Here is a 12788-nt window from a genome sequence, read left to right on the forward strand (position 1 = left end):
TTTCCGCTTTTCCTTCATCCATGTTCACTGTTTCTATGTCATTTTCTGCATCTGGTTTCATACATTGTTTGACAGGGAAAGTCAGCCCTCTGACGGTGAAGGTTTTGGTCATTCTACACACTAGCCCATCTTGGCAATGGCTGTCTTTTGCCACGCCCTATGATAAATTATATGACGGCAGCTCGAGAGAGAATCTATTGCGTGATAAATAGAGGATATTACATGGCCGCGCGGGGATACGAATTTTATCTTCGAGTGCTGAAAGTATCTCTCACGAGTGAGCGAAGCGAACGAGTGAGAGATTTTTTCAGCACGAGAAGATAAAATTCGTATCCCCAAGCGGCCATGTAATGTTGTGTTTATTATATAGACATTGATGAAATGTCTAGATTTAAAACAACTTGTTTTATTCATTTTCGAAATGATGAAAAAGTGTTTACCAACCACTAAAACACGCATGTTGTGTAACATGAAACAAGATATGAAAGTTATGAAAAACAAATCATGATAATGTAAAATTTGCAACAAAAATGTTAATGTAGTAGAGAAGAATTATATTAAAGCACAAAAGTTTCGTACATCGAAGACGAAGCTCGCGTTTTATTGGCTAATCCTGTTCGTTACTATGACGACAGCTATATCCTCACATGTGAAAGATAAAAATGATACGTTCACTGCGCGCGGTGAAGATGTGATTTTTTAGTAAAAGGAGAAATCCTGGTATTTCATCAGTATCTATATAATAAATTAAGTATAATATATGATGAATATTTGAGGGAAACATTCCTTGGTATGTTTTCTCTTTCTTGAACTATCAACCATTTGGCAAATATTTGTAGCTCTTTGAAAACGTCTCCCACTGGCTTCTGGTTTCTAAAATAGCAGCCATTTGTAGAGCAATGCAAAAGGATACGAAGGCCATCAGAAACCCTTGTTTTGAATGCTATATCTTTGAAGCCGACAGAATTGGGTTCAAGATACCATCGGAAAATTTCGGGATCCAAGTTTCAGGTTCTCGGCAAGGCCATATGTTTAAATTTCGCATCAATACATTGATGTTAAAAATGAGAGTATTTTTCTGATATCATCAAAAATAGCCGATTTACTTACTTCTCCTTCGCACACCGCAAGCTCGGGAAGAGCCGAATTTCCCTGAAAAATAAAAACTGTCGAGCATAAATAAGGACTAATTGATCTTATCTTATACCAAGGAAAACTGCAGTTATAGAATCAATTAAAAGAAACTTTGAGGCAATTTAAGCATTTGCTAAGTGGCTCTCATGGGAATCAAAAACTCATGACCTTAAAGTGTGTAACTTGCAACTCTTTTCCTTGGAACAAAGCTGGGGGCCCAAATATGGACAAGAATAAGATCGAAGCTTCACGTGCGGGAAAATGCACGAGTCACGTTATATTAATTTTGCTTTACAATAAAGTTATACGGCACCCTCTGAGTGTAGGTTCTTCCTTGAACGTCCCATAGATTTTCCGACAACAGTTTATCGCCTTCTTTCTATAATAGATAGTTAGATAACTTTATTGAAAAAAATCATATTGCAGCCTACTATAAGGCTGAATTGCATGACTATTTACAAAATTCAAAATTCAAAATTGATAATATTAAAACTATAAAAATGTATTTAGAATATGAAATGAAACAAGGACTCTAAAAAGGTGGAACTATAACGTTTAGTGCGCGTTTTATATGCAACAAAACCACGTTTTCTCAGGTTGTACGGACATTTGTTCTTAGCTGGTAGAAAAGAATTAAGAACAGGGACTGCAAGTTCGGAATTTGATGCTACTGACTAAGATTTGATGCTTTTTATCTAGTTTAGGACATTCATAATCACAGCAAAAGCCATAAAGTACTTTAAGCTTTATGCTAGCAAATTCTTAATTTTCTTGCAACAACTGACCAATACGGCGAGGAAAGAGCTAAGTTGGGTCAAATCACAAGAGTACGTCAAACTCCTGTGGTATTCCAGGTAGGTGTTATTGATAATTACATGATAATTGACGTGTAACGCAGGATTTAGATCGAGGAGAAAAGAGAAAGTAGCAATCTTGCATTAAATCAAAAATATTTACCAGTACGCGGCTTGTGCCGTAGACTGCGTTGCAAATCAGAATGGCAATGATAAAGAAATGCCTCATGATGACAGTGTAAAATGTACTCTGAAAAAGAAAACACATTTTTTCTCAGTGCCTGAGCGGGCGGAATTCGACAAATCCTGCAATCTGATTGGTTCTGGCAGTGGACGGAATTTTCTCACCCGTGGCTGCGTGAGCTTGTCTGATGACCCTAAATTTTTTTGGACACCGAATCCGTTCACACAAAGAAGTTACTTTTTATTAGACAAGAGGTTTGGAAATAGAATTCAAATAATTATTTCTCTTTGAAACGTTCAGATTGTAAGTCGCTTTTGCTACATTCGCTATCAAGCGCGGTGCGAGTCAACAATTAAAAAAGTGATTTCAGAGAGGGAGAGAAAGAAGGAAAAAAAACAAGTTATTTACCAGCTAATGGTCGGCCCGTATAGTGAAAAACTGTGACCTCGGTCTTGAAAAAGCTGCTCTCTGCCTGCTGCCTCGGGCAGTATTTTCAAGACCGAGGTCACAGTTTTTGGCTATTCGGACCTCCAGCTGACAAATAACCTATATTTAATTAGCTCGTTCAGTAGTAAGATGATTACTTTATATAACATTTACGGGAGTTTGTCAGGTTTGTGGGTACTAATCGTGAGCCGATTCGAGATTCTCGCTAACCGGTAAAAGGACAGCCATGTGTCAGTCGAAGTTTTTACCGAAAGCCTCACAAATAGGAAATCAAGATATATAGCAAAGTTTAAACGCCTAAATGTTTGGGGATACAAAATATAATATATGGCAAGTATAGTAGTTAAGGGTACTTACGTTTTAAGTTATGTCCCTGTAGACTCCTCAACCAGACAAACTCAGTAACTTAATTTGCTAGGTTTGTTCCTTTTATAGCAGATGCGTCCGTGTGAGGAGTCTACAAAATTCCCAGTTGATTGGTCTAAATCAAGAAACTTTTTAATGTACGTACGTGAGAGGAAGTTTGTTGCTCTGAGGAAGTTTGTTGCTCTGAAGTAATCAAGCAAATATTGAACGCTAACCACCAATTAGCAAATGCCGTTGAGCCGAAGTTGCCTGCTCTTGACATATTCAATTAGTTCAAATATTGATTGCTAACCACCAATTAGCAAATGCCGTTGAGCCGAAATTGCCTAGCTCAATTAGTTCAAATAAACAGAAGTTACCTGCTCTGGACTAAATTACAATTAGAAGGAATATTCTGCGCGGTGTGTTTACTAGTTGGTGACGGTCTCATAATTGGGTCCAAAGTTTGTGCAGATCACATGAGCACAGCCTAGTTTTGGCCAAGGAATCTAGCATTCTGATTGCTTGTTAATACAGTCGAACCTGTATATAACGGCCCTGTATTAAGCGGCCACCCTGTATTAAGCGGCCAGTTTTCAAAGTCCCGCGATTTTTCCCTCCCAAAACGCTGTATTTGTTACGTGGTATAGGCGGCCACCTCTATTAAGCGGCCGCGAACACCCTGTGGCAGTCCTATGTGTGTCTTTCTTTGTTTCATTTGGGGAATCGCTTTAGTAGTTCAGTTAAAAGATATTGGGATCTGACATATGAACTTGCCTTTCCAAACATGCCACGTAAAACCGTCTATAAATGTCTTTTAATCAAAACGATGTTCCAAAAAGTTTCTTTATTGCACCAAAAAAAATTCTCAAAACGCTTTTAATACCTCTTTTACATTTTGAAGCAGTTGGTGCAAAATTTCACTTTTTTGCCACCATATTTGAAAGTTGAATGACTTCACGAGAATCAACTACATCATTATACTGGGTTGGATGACTAAGCAACGTATATTAACAATTCCCCCTTTCATATTTTTCAGTCTTGTGCTATCCATTCAAGCGCATCCAAGGGGGCTTTTCGGTGAAATGTCTGTTAGTGATATATTCGAAATGAACCGTGATGAAAAAACTATTATCTTGGGAGAAATGGTACCTGGAACTTTCGTAAGATGAAGAAAACTTGATCTTTTAGTTTTCGAAAGGGTACTGAAGTGTCTTTTTGTATGACAAAAGGTCAGCTATCATTTTCGGGAAGCGACATGAGCTCGGAATTTCAGTAGAGTAGTTGTCAATCGCTAAGATTTTTTGTCACTTACACATTGAGCCAAAGAATCTGGGTCCAGTTCCTCAGAAGCCGATTAACGCTAATCTAAGATTAAAAATTAACCAAGCAGTTTATTTCTCTACTCCCAAATGCTGTTCAACGCAGATTTTCGGCAGAACTTTACGAGAAGACGTCAATCTTGAAAAACAAAAATAAGCAAAAGAAACTTTCACCAAAAAGTTGAAAACGTGAAACAAAAGTTTACGCTAATCCTGGATTTAGTAAATCGGCTTTCGAAGAACCGGGCCCCGGCTGCTACTAACCCAACTAAATACTCACTAAATCGGTGATAAAACGATCTGGCATCGTAAGAAACCACTCTCTGAACACTTTGCTTAAAACTTCCTCTTTAATTAAGTGACCATGTTCATTATTAATCAAAAAGATAAAGGCTAAAAGGTTAGCACAACGTTTCGACATCGTCGAGATGTCACTGTCAAGTGAAAGAATAAATTATAGGCCGCATATAAGTACAAAAATTGTTGAATAAATTAAATCAAGAAATGGTTCAGTGACGGTTAAGTGACAGTCACGATTGTTCTACTATACGGATCAATGAAGATCACGTAAATTTGCTTTAACCGAGTCAGTTTGTGTGTTGAGTGATGGAGATTTTTCTTTGATGAACATCATCTCATATATGAGACAGTCAAACTTTGTTTTGCATCAGTTTTTTCAGAATTGTGAAGCATTGATCTACGATTTTGTTTTGTAAACCATGCTTCTTATCGATGTTTGCCAATCGCAGAATATTCTATTACTAGTTCCAGTAATTTTAAGAAAAATTTTCAATGATTTATCTTGTGCTAAGTAGAGTTGAAAATACTCGTTAAAATAATGGCAATAAAAATAAAAATGGTAATCGATCGACCAGATTCTCAAAGGATCCCTTGCGGTCTGGCATAACCAAATGCGGTCCATTTTGCAGAAAATTAATATTTGCGGTGCATTTTCAGGATCCGGATAATTTGCCCTCTGGAGACGATTTCCGTTGCTTAACACCCTAGCCTCTGGCACATCATATCGGGAGTCTATGATCTTTGCACTTAGCTTTCATGAGGAATGGAATTCAATCAATTGCAACTTTTGCTCGCCTCAATTAATTAGTCGAGAACCAACCTGATATCAGGCAATATTTTCAAAGTTCTAATCAACTGGTTCAACATTCTTTTTTAAACCATGCGAAAGGAGTTTTTCGAGGTATTAAGAAAATTTTCGAGAATTTTCGGAAAGATATTCAGAAGATTTTACGTGGGGTCTCCCGGGGAGGGGGGGGGGGGGTACTTGATGTATCCCTGGTTGGGGAGGTGCGGCGCGGCCCCTCATACCCTGACCCTGTTTAAGACAAATATCGCTGATTTTCCTACCCATTTTAAGACAGAATTCCGATTTTTGATACCCTGTTTAAGACATTTAACCCAGTTTAAGACAAAAATTGATAAATCGATACCCTTATTAAGACAAAAAATGATAAATTCGATACCCTGTTCAAGACAAAAATCCCGAAAAACATACCCTGGCTGGACGCACGTCCCCATTAAGTCCTTATAAGGGAGTACCCCCCATCCCCCCCCCCCGGGGGGGTCTGCACGTACTTTGAACAAAAGGTCGTGTCAAGCCGTAAAAAACACGTGGGTGGATCAAGGTTCTCTTGGTATCACTGTATATTGGCTCTCATCTCAGACACTCGAGAACCTGGGTCTCCGAGGATCGGCTAACTTCCGATTCAAGTACTATTAATTTGTCAAGCGTGGGCAACTTCTGCTTGAATGAATTTGTTAATGGGTCGAAAGAAGCAACTTTTGCTCACCTGAACTCACTAATTATTCTAGCCATCATCTAAAGCCATCACATGGTATATCGAGGGTTTACATCAACTCGGGCTGCGTATATTGGACAGATCGTAAGAGCGAGCGAGCGAGCGTGTAGTCTTACTCTCATGAAATTCCACCATTACAGTAACAAAATTGACATAGGTGCAACAATCGACACTTTTCTCCCAGAGCAGTGCGATTACTATGGCTAAATCGGAGAATAGCATACACCGATTTAGGGGTAATATTCTCCGATTTATACCACTAAGACTTTTACCTGTTCACGATTTAAGTCTCCAATTCTAACTATTTTATGCTTGAAGTCTTCGATTTGTTTTTGAAATCATTTTCCGATTCTACGATTTTACCCTAAGATGCTTTGGAAATCATTCTCCGATTCTACGATTTCACCTTAAGATACTTTTGAAATCATTTGCTGATTCTACAAATCTTCCGATCCTACGATTTTACCTAAAGATACTTGAGAAATCAATCTCCGATTCTCTGATTCTACGATTTTACCTTATTCCTGATTGAAATCATTCTTCAATTACTAAAATCATTTTCCGATTATCAATTCAACGTTAATCAAGTCTTGTGTTAAGTGTGAAAAAGAGAACGAACAAACCCTTTCATTGTGTCGTTTTATTTGATGTAGTACATACGGGATCAGAGTGCATGATTTCACGGAATGCACAACTCCCTCAATACATTAGCACTGCTACTTTGAGTTTTACAATAAAAACAGTAAACGCTTATCATAACTCGTTCAAAAATGAAAATTTAAAGGACTGAAATGTGTATTTACTGTAAAGTACTGTCATTCAGTTAATGAAGAGTCCTTTTAGAAAGAGTAATAACCCGAGATTATCATGTACATTGTGGCTATGCCATGCGTTCCACGCCTCCTGTATTGATTGTGAGGCTGCTTCTACAATAACAGCTCACCAAATGTACTTGCTTGATATTTAAGCATCATGCTGAGGATGAGGGGGGGGGGGGGGGAGGGGGGGAAGGGGAAGGCACTTTTTTAAGAGTTTTGATGTTATGCATATTGGGTTGTCCTAAAAGCCGGAATGCCGGAAACCTGGAATGCCAGAACCCCGGAATGCCGGAAATCAGGACCCGGAAATCCTAAAATGACTAATATTTTTCAAGCCTGTAGGTAAGACGCAAAAAACATATTTTTTTTTTATTTGTTGAATTATATCATTAATTATCTGTTACAAAAAAAAAAGGTTAAATCCGGGTCCTCATACGGAATGAAATTAACCTTGACGTCAGCTAGTGAAAAAGAGTAGTTTCGCACAGCGGCAGCCTTCACGGAGTGTTTTTGACAATGTGGTCTTCAGTCGGCCATTGTGTGATGTTACGTTATTGTGTTCTAAATCTAGTGAATTATGGCACTGCGATGTGGCTTTATATGTACAACTGAATGAATGGAAAGTATCATTAAAGCTCTGTTCTATCAAGAGAAAATGAGGGGACAGAGAAGGAGGCTCCCGGTCCAGCCCTTGGGATATGTCATGTCCACGAAAGTTATTTTTAGACGAGCGGAAGTCTCCCGAGACGTCCGCATGCAGGCCAACCTCGGTCCGATGTTTGAAAGAAAATATATATTCATAAGCCTTCCACGTGCGCCATCATTTTCTCTTTTCACTAAGAACCTGAGAGCGAAGCAAGACTGTATGCAGACGTCTCGGAAGACAGACTTCCCCTAGAACAAAGACTTCCGCTCGTCTAAAAATAACTTTCGTGGACATAACATATCCCGGCCAACGCCTTGAGCCTCCCTCTCTGTCCCCTCATTTTCTTTTGGTTCTATTCAACGTTCATTAGCTCTTGAGTCCTAGCGCTAGAAACGTCAAAGGTTTGAAATCGTCTAACCCTGAACTTACGCAAATGTCTTGAGTTGACAGAGGCCCGAATAAAAACAAACAGGAGCTCATCAAGAGGAGCCTCTATCTCCTTTAATTCCTTGAGTCAACCCTTTCCCGAGTAAATTTATTTATAAGAACAGGTTTTTCCCGCGAAAAGTACCATAATTCCCTTAACGTTGAGATAGCTCTGTTTTGATTGGCTTTTACAACAGTGAGCGTGCTGAATCTCCCAAGGGAGGTGTTCTATATATAAATCTACTCGGGAAAGGGTTGACTCCGAGGCCAAGTTTCACGGAAATAGCAGACATGAAGACCTGAAGACCTCCCCTTTTTGGCTCTTGAAGACAGTCACAAACAGAAGGTCCCCCTTAAAACTACCAAAAGCATTTCGAAATCATTATCCACGTTCTGATCAAAGAGCTGAGTGCTGTGTCACTGAAATGGATCGATGCAATGAAATGAATGTTTTTCACGTCTAGGGAGTGATACGGACTCATATCATTCCTTAGATGGGTTGATTTCCAGTGACGAGATCTTCTAAGGGCTTTTTAAGACAAAAGGGCATTAAAAAATTTAATTGGGGAACATGGAAGCGAAAAACAATGTGGGTAGAAAGCTAGCACTTCATGATCATATTACACTCTAATAGTTTAGTCTGTCAACGAAAAGCCTATTTATAGCAAGGTGACAGAAGAGTCGAGAGAGCTACAACCTCGGACAAAAATGTTGAAACACTTTGCAATACTTTGCCCTCCCATAATGTTCTTTTTGGAGGGAAGAGTGAGTCGCGAAAGCATCAGATCTGTATCACTGTTCCAAGGAATTTTTTCACAGACTGTAACTTCAGGTGATTGTGATTGAAAACATTCAACTAAAAAAGTACGGTATCGGAATTGTTTACTGCTCATTTTATTGTGTTCTCTGTTTCACTTCAAAACTCGTTTCTACTCGCAATACGACACTACATTTAGCATTTTCTTCTTCTTCTTTTGAACCGGAACAGTTGGTTTTCAAATCCTAGCCCACTACATTCCACCTGGCGGAGGAGCTATGGATGACACGCACTGCATAAGGGGAAGCTGGATTCCGATGATAGGAACAGTGATGGTACCTGTTTGTTGGCATTCAAGGCCATCCTGACAACCGCATCCGTGGAATATCTATACAGTAATGACAGAATACGCAAAGTCATAAACGGCGCAATGAAAATAACTTTTTATTCATATTTCTAGGTTACACACACATACATACAGACATACATCTTTCAGATCTTTATTTGACTACTCCCCTAAGGATTTTCGGAGCCAACGAATCAAACAGAACAGAGCAACAACTTAAAGAATACCAACTGGCCACAGGCAAACCAGTTGACCATTTACAAGTGCAGCCGAGAAGTTTAACCAGGGACTACCAGTGGTATTTCACCCACCTGTGTGTTGCACTCAGCCATTTCCAGCAGTTTTGGCATGCACTTCTTGATAATATTCACACAGCAGAAGTTGGCTTGGCAATCACCTTCGGACTGGCACGACTGCAAAAGCAATTTAAAGTTATCAACTTGTTGTTTCAAATGTCAACTAACAAAGGAGCAGTAGAAGGTCTTTAGCCTTCTTGTAAAGCGAATCCAAATTCGCGAACTATATATTTTTATAGCAATTTGATTTTACACGCTGATTGATGTGTAATTATCCTTTTGTGTCGCTAAATGAAAAAGGAAGGTCTAATAACAAAGTAACCTCTTTTTACAGATATAGTCGGCCTTCTGATAAGCCAATCACACGCGCGCAAGAAAAGAAACTGACAATGCTGTTGCACGCATTGAACAAGCCAGACCTAAAATACCGTAAGCACGAATCACGTGCGTGCAAGTCGACAAAAGAATGCACGTGTCCCACGCACTGAACGTGCCGGATCTAAAATTTCCAAGTGTCGTGCTAACAAAACAAACGCTAATTTCTTCAACTTTTGACTTCCTTGGTGTCTATTATTGTATTTCCAAAATATGAGTGGTTTTTGATCAACCCCTATGGACGCAGACAACAATGGCGAAATTTAAAGGTGCTAAATGATTAACAAAAATATATTTAAAAAGCTCGTAAGAGATTTATCGTTTGTGTCGTGCAAAGTCGTGCCTATAAAGTAACATGCAAACAATTCATTTAAACTCGCTTCTCTCCTGAAAGTTTCACAGTCTTACTTGCAATATTCCAGGAATGAAGCGCCTGCTTCTCGCCTTGAAACTGTCTTTTTGTTCATCCATGTTCACGGTTTCTACGTTTATGTCTCTATCAGGCTCCATACACTGTTTGACAGGGAAAGTCTGCCCTCTGACGGTGAGGGTTTTGGTCATTCTACACACTAGCCCATCTCGGCAATGGCTTTCTTTTGCCACGCCCTATGATAAATGATATGACGGGAGAGAGAATCTATTTGCGTGATAAAATTAAGTAATACTGATATGACGAATACTGAGGGAACAGTCCTTTGTAATTTTTCTCTTTCTTGAACTATCAACCACTTGGCAAACTTTTTCAGCTCTTTGAAAAGGTCTCCCACTGGCCGCTGGTATCTAAAATAGGAGTCATTTGTAGAGCCGGCGAGGCAAAAGGATGCGGAGACCATCAGATACCATTGATCTGAGCGCTGTATATTCCAAGCTGACAGAATTGGGTTTCATGATACCATTGGACAATTTCGGGAACAAAGCTTAAAATTTTGCATCAAAAATAGCCGATTTACTTACTTCTCCTTCGCATACCGCAAGCTCGGAAAGATCTGAACTTCCCTGAAAAATAAAAATTGTCAAGCATAAATTAAATAACAACTTGCAAGTGACGTCACAGCGGCCATGTTGGTGTCCCTAAACAAAGGAATGGCGGCCCATTTTGGTCTCCCCAACTAATCCTTAGGTAATTTAGCTCGATTATCATGCAAACGTTTTCTTTTGTTTCAAATGAGTGAAAACACTCTATACCTAGGAACACAGCAATTATAGAGCAATTAAAGGAAACTTTGAGACAATGTAAGCATTTGCTTAACGGAAATATATTAATTTTGCTTTACAAAGGTGATACGGCTCCCGCTGGGTGGCAGGTTCTTTAACTCGTCCCATAGAATTTCCGACAACAGTTTATCGCCCTCTTCCTATGTCAAGAGAAAGTCTCAGGACTATTTGTTGACATTGTTTTCGGAGCAGCGCTATCCGAGCTTCGTCGTTTATGGAGAGCTGCAGGACAATGGAGTCGTCGGCGGCAAGTGAACGATAGAAAGTTTACAAGAAACGACGACGGTTTACGACAACAACAACGCCACAAAACAATGATATCATCGGTTAAAAGGGGAAAAATGATCGTGCTGCACGTGCGACACCATTTTAGTACATTTTTGCGGTACTCTGCATAACAATAGGGACCTTTAGATTCTAGGACAAGGAACGTGAGAACGAGTACGAGTTTTTGACTGGCATTTTTTAGCGAAAATACTTAGAAAACCTTTAACCCGTACGATTAATCTTACTCTGTTAGCAGAATAGGTTGCTCAGTTATTCTTATTTCTGTTACCTGGTCCTTTTTGCTGATCGAAAAATGCCAAAACTGCTACCCTGTTGTTGACTTGTTTTGACACGACGACATTTTTGCAAGACCTCGAACTAAAATGACGACGGTAACAAGTTTTTCCCTCCAAAATGACGCTGCTTTGCGCGCGCTCACTGTTGTGCTATGAGAAAATTTCCTACTCTTAGTCGTTCTCGTCCTAGAATCTAAAGCTCTCTAATGACGTGAAATCTTCGTGAAATCAGTCACCAAATTCGAATTTTTGATGATGACGTGTGCATACGTATACAGTTCTCGATTTTCACTCTGGAACCGCTGGTACCCAACCTATTTTTGTGGTACTTCGCCAGCCCACATTATAAAACGGGATCCTAGATGGAATAATCGCGAAAGACTTACGAAGACTCACCAGAGCAATACAGATGAAAAGGCTAAAAAAGATGAGAAACTCCATGATTCTTGACCAAAGGGAAATGAAAATAAATGAAATTCGAACTTCTGGTGATTTTATATATCGTCTTTAACAAAGCTTTATTTGAAGAACTTGGATGCTTATTTCTTTTAATTTTTTTAATATCACAGTTTTGCTTTACAAAAAACTAGCTATAATTATAACTTTAATATAACAGTTGAATTAAAGAACAGTACAGTCAAACAATATTCTCTTCTCCTATATTAGGTTTATACAACTGTTGATATCTTTCGGAACAATTCCCTCTGACATAGAACCTACGGTCGTGTTGTTAGAAGCCCTTAAGGTCTAGCCACTTTGATATGTTGTTTCTAAAAGACAGATCTTTCTCCACGACACTGAGTGAAAGTCTAAATGAAAACTTTTCTTTGTTTTTTTTTCTATATATTGCGGCAGTCCGTTAATCCCCACGCTTTTATCAAATTTGTAACTCTGAGTCCATGTCAATTCACGAGGCAATTAGTCAAAATATTCAAGATTGTTTCAGCTGCGGGAATTGAAAACACGGTTTTATTTTAACTGAAATTAAAAAAAAGACATTCTAGTTAACTGACATCGAAGTCCAGCTTCAGGTATATCTCAGCGACATTGTGGTATTGCAGGTTTATACTACTAGATACACCTCCCAAAGTGACCAGAGCATGATGCATTAAAGGTGAAGTGATAGCAGTGTACATAAAAGATGTCGACAAAAAGACGATATTAACAGGCTGATATTACATGTTCTTAGCTAAAATAGAAAACAAACTGATTCACCCTGTTGCAATACTATCAACCGGCTTTCATTTCACTAAGACTCTTCTTGGAACAATAGCGGGCATAGTTCAAGAGATGTTTATTA

General features: G+C 39.0%; 1 protein-coding gene across 1 annotated transcript; it reads right to left on the reverse strand.

Moving 5' to 3' along the window:
* Nucleotides 1-8814: 8814 nt before the first annotated feature.
* LOC138010969 (uncharacterized) lies at nucleotides 8815-11958 on the reverse strand. The gene is made up of 5 exons (XM_068857990.1): nucleotides 11885-11958; nucleotides 10665-10706; nucleotides 10119-10316; nucleotides 9351-9452; nucleotides 8815-9081 (listed from the first exon to the last, which is right to left on the reverse strand). The coding sequence occupies exons 1-5, from the start codon at nucleotides 11927-11929 to the stop codon at nucleotides 8947-8949; spliced, it is 522 nt and encodes a 173-aa protein (XP_068714091.1). The 5' UTR covers nucleotides 11930-11958; the 3' UTR covers nucleotides 8815-8946.
* Between the last annotated feature and the right edge of the window lie 830 nt (nucleotides 11959-12788).

This window comes from Montipora foliosa, chromosome 7 (assembly GCF_036669935.1).
Source record: "Montipora foliosa isolate CH-2021 chromosome 7, ASM3666993v2, whole genome shotgun sequence".
NCBI lineage: Eukaryota > Metazoa > Cnidaria > Anthozoa > Scleractinia > Acroporidae > Montipora > Montipora foliosa.

What these genes read in the sequence shown, in the direction of transcription:
- LOC138010969 (XM_068857990.1), bottom strand. Translation starts at nt 11,929, where the DNA reads ATGGAGTTTCTCATCTTTTTTAGCCTTTTCATCTGTATTGCTCTG. An exon ending in TTGCGGTATGCGAAGGAGAA is followed by an intron (nt 10,317 to 10,664) that starts GTAAGTAAATCG and finishes CATTTATCATAG; the next exon opens with GGCGTGGCAAAAGAAAGCCA. An exon ending in TGGCTGAGTGCAACACACAG is followed by an intron (nt 9,082 to 9,350) that starts GTGGGTGAAATA and finishes ATTACTGTATAG; the next exon opens with ATATTCCACGGATGCGGTTG.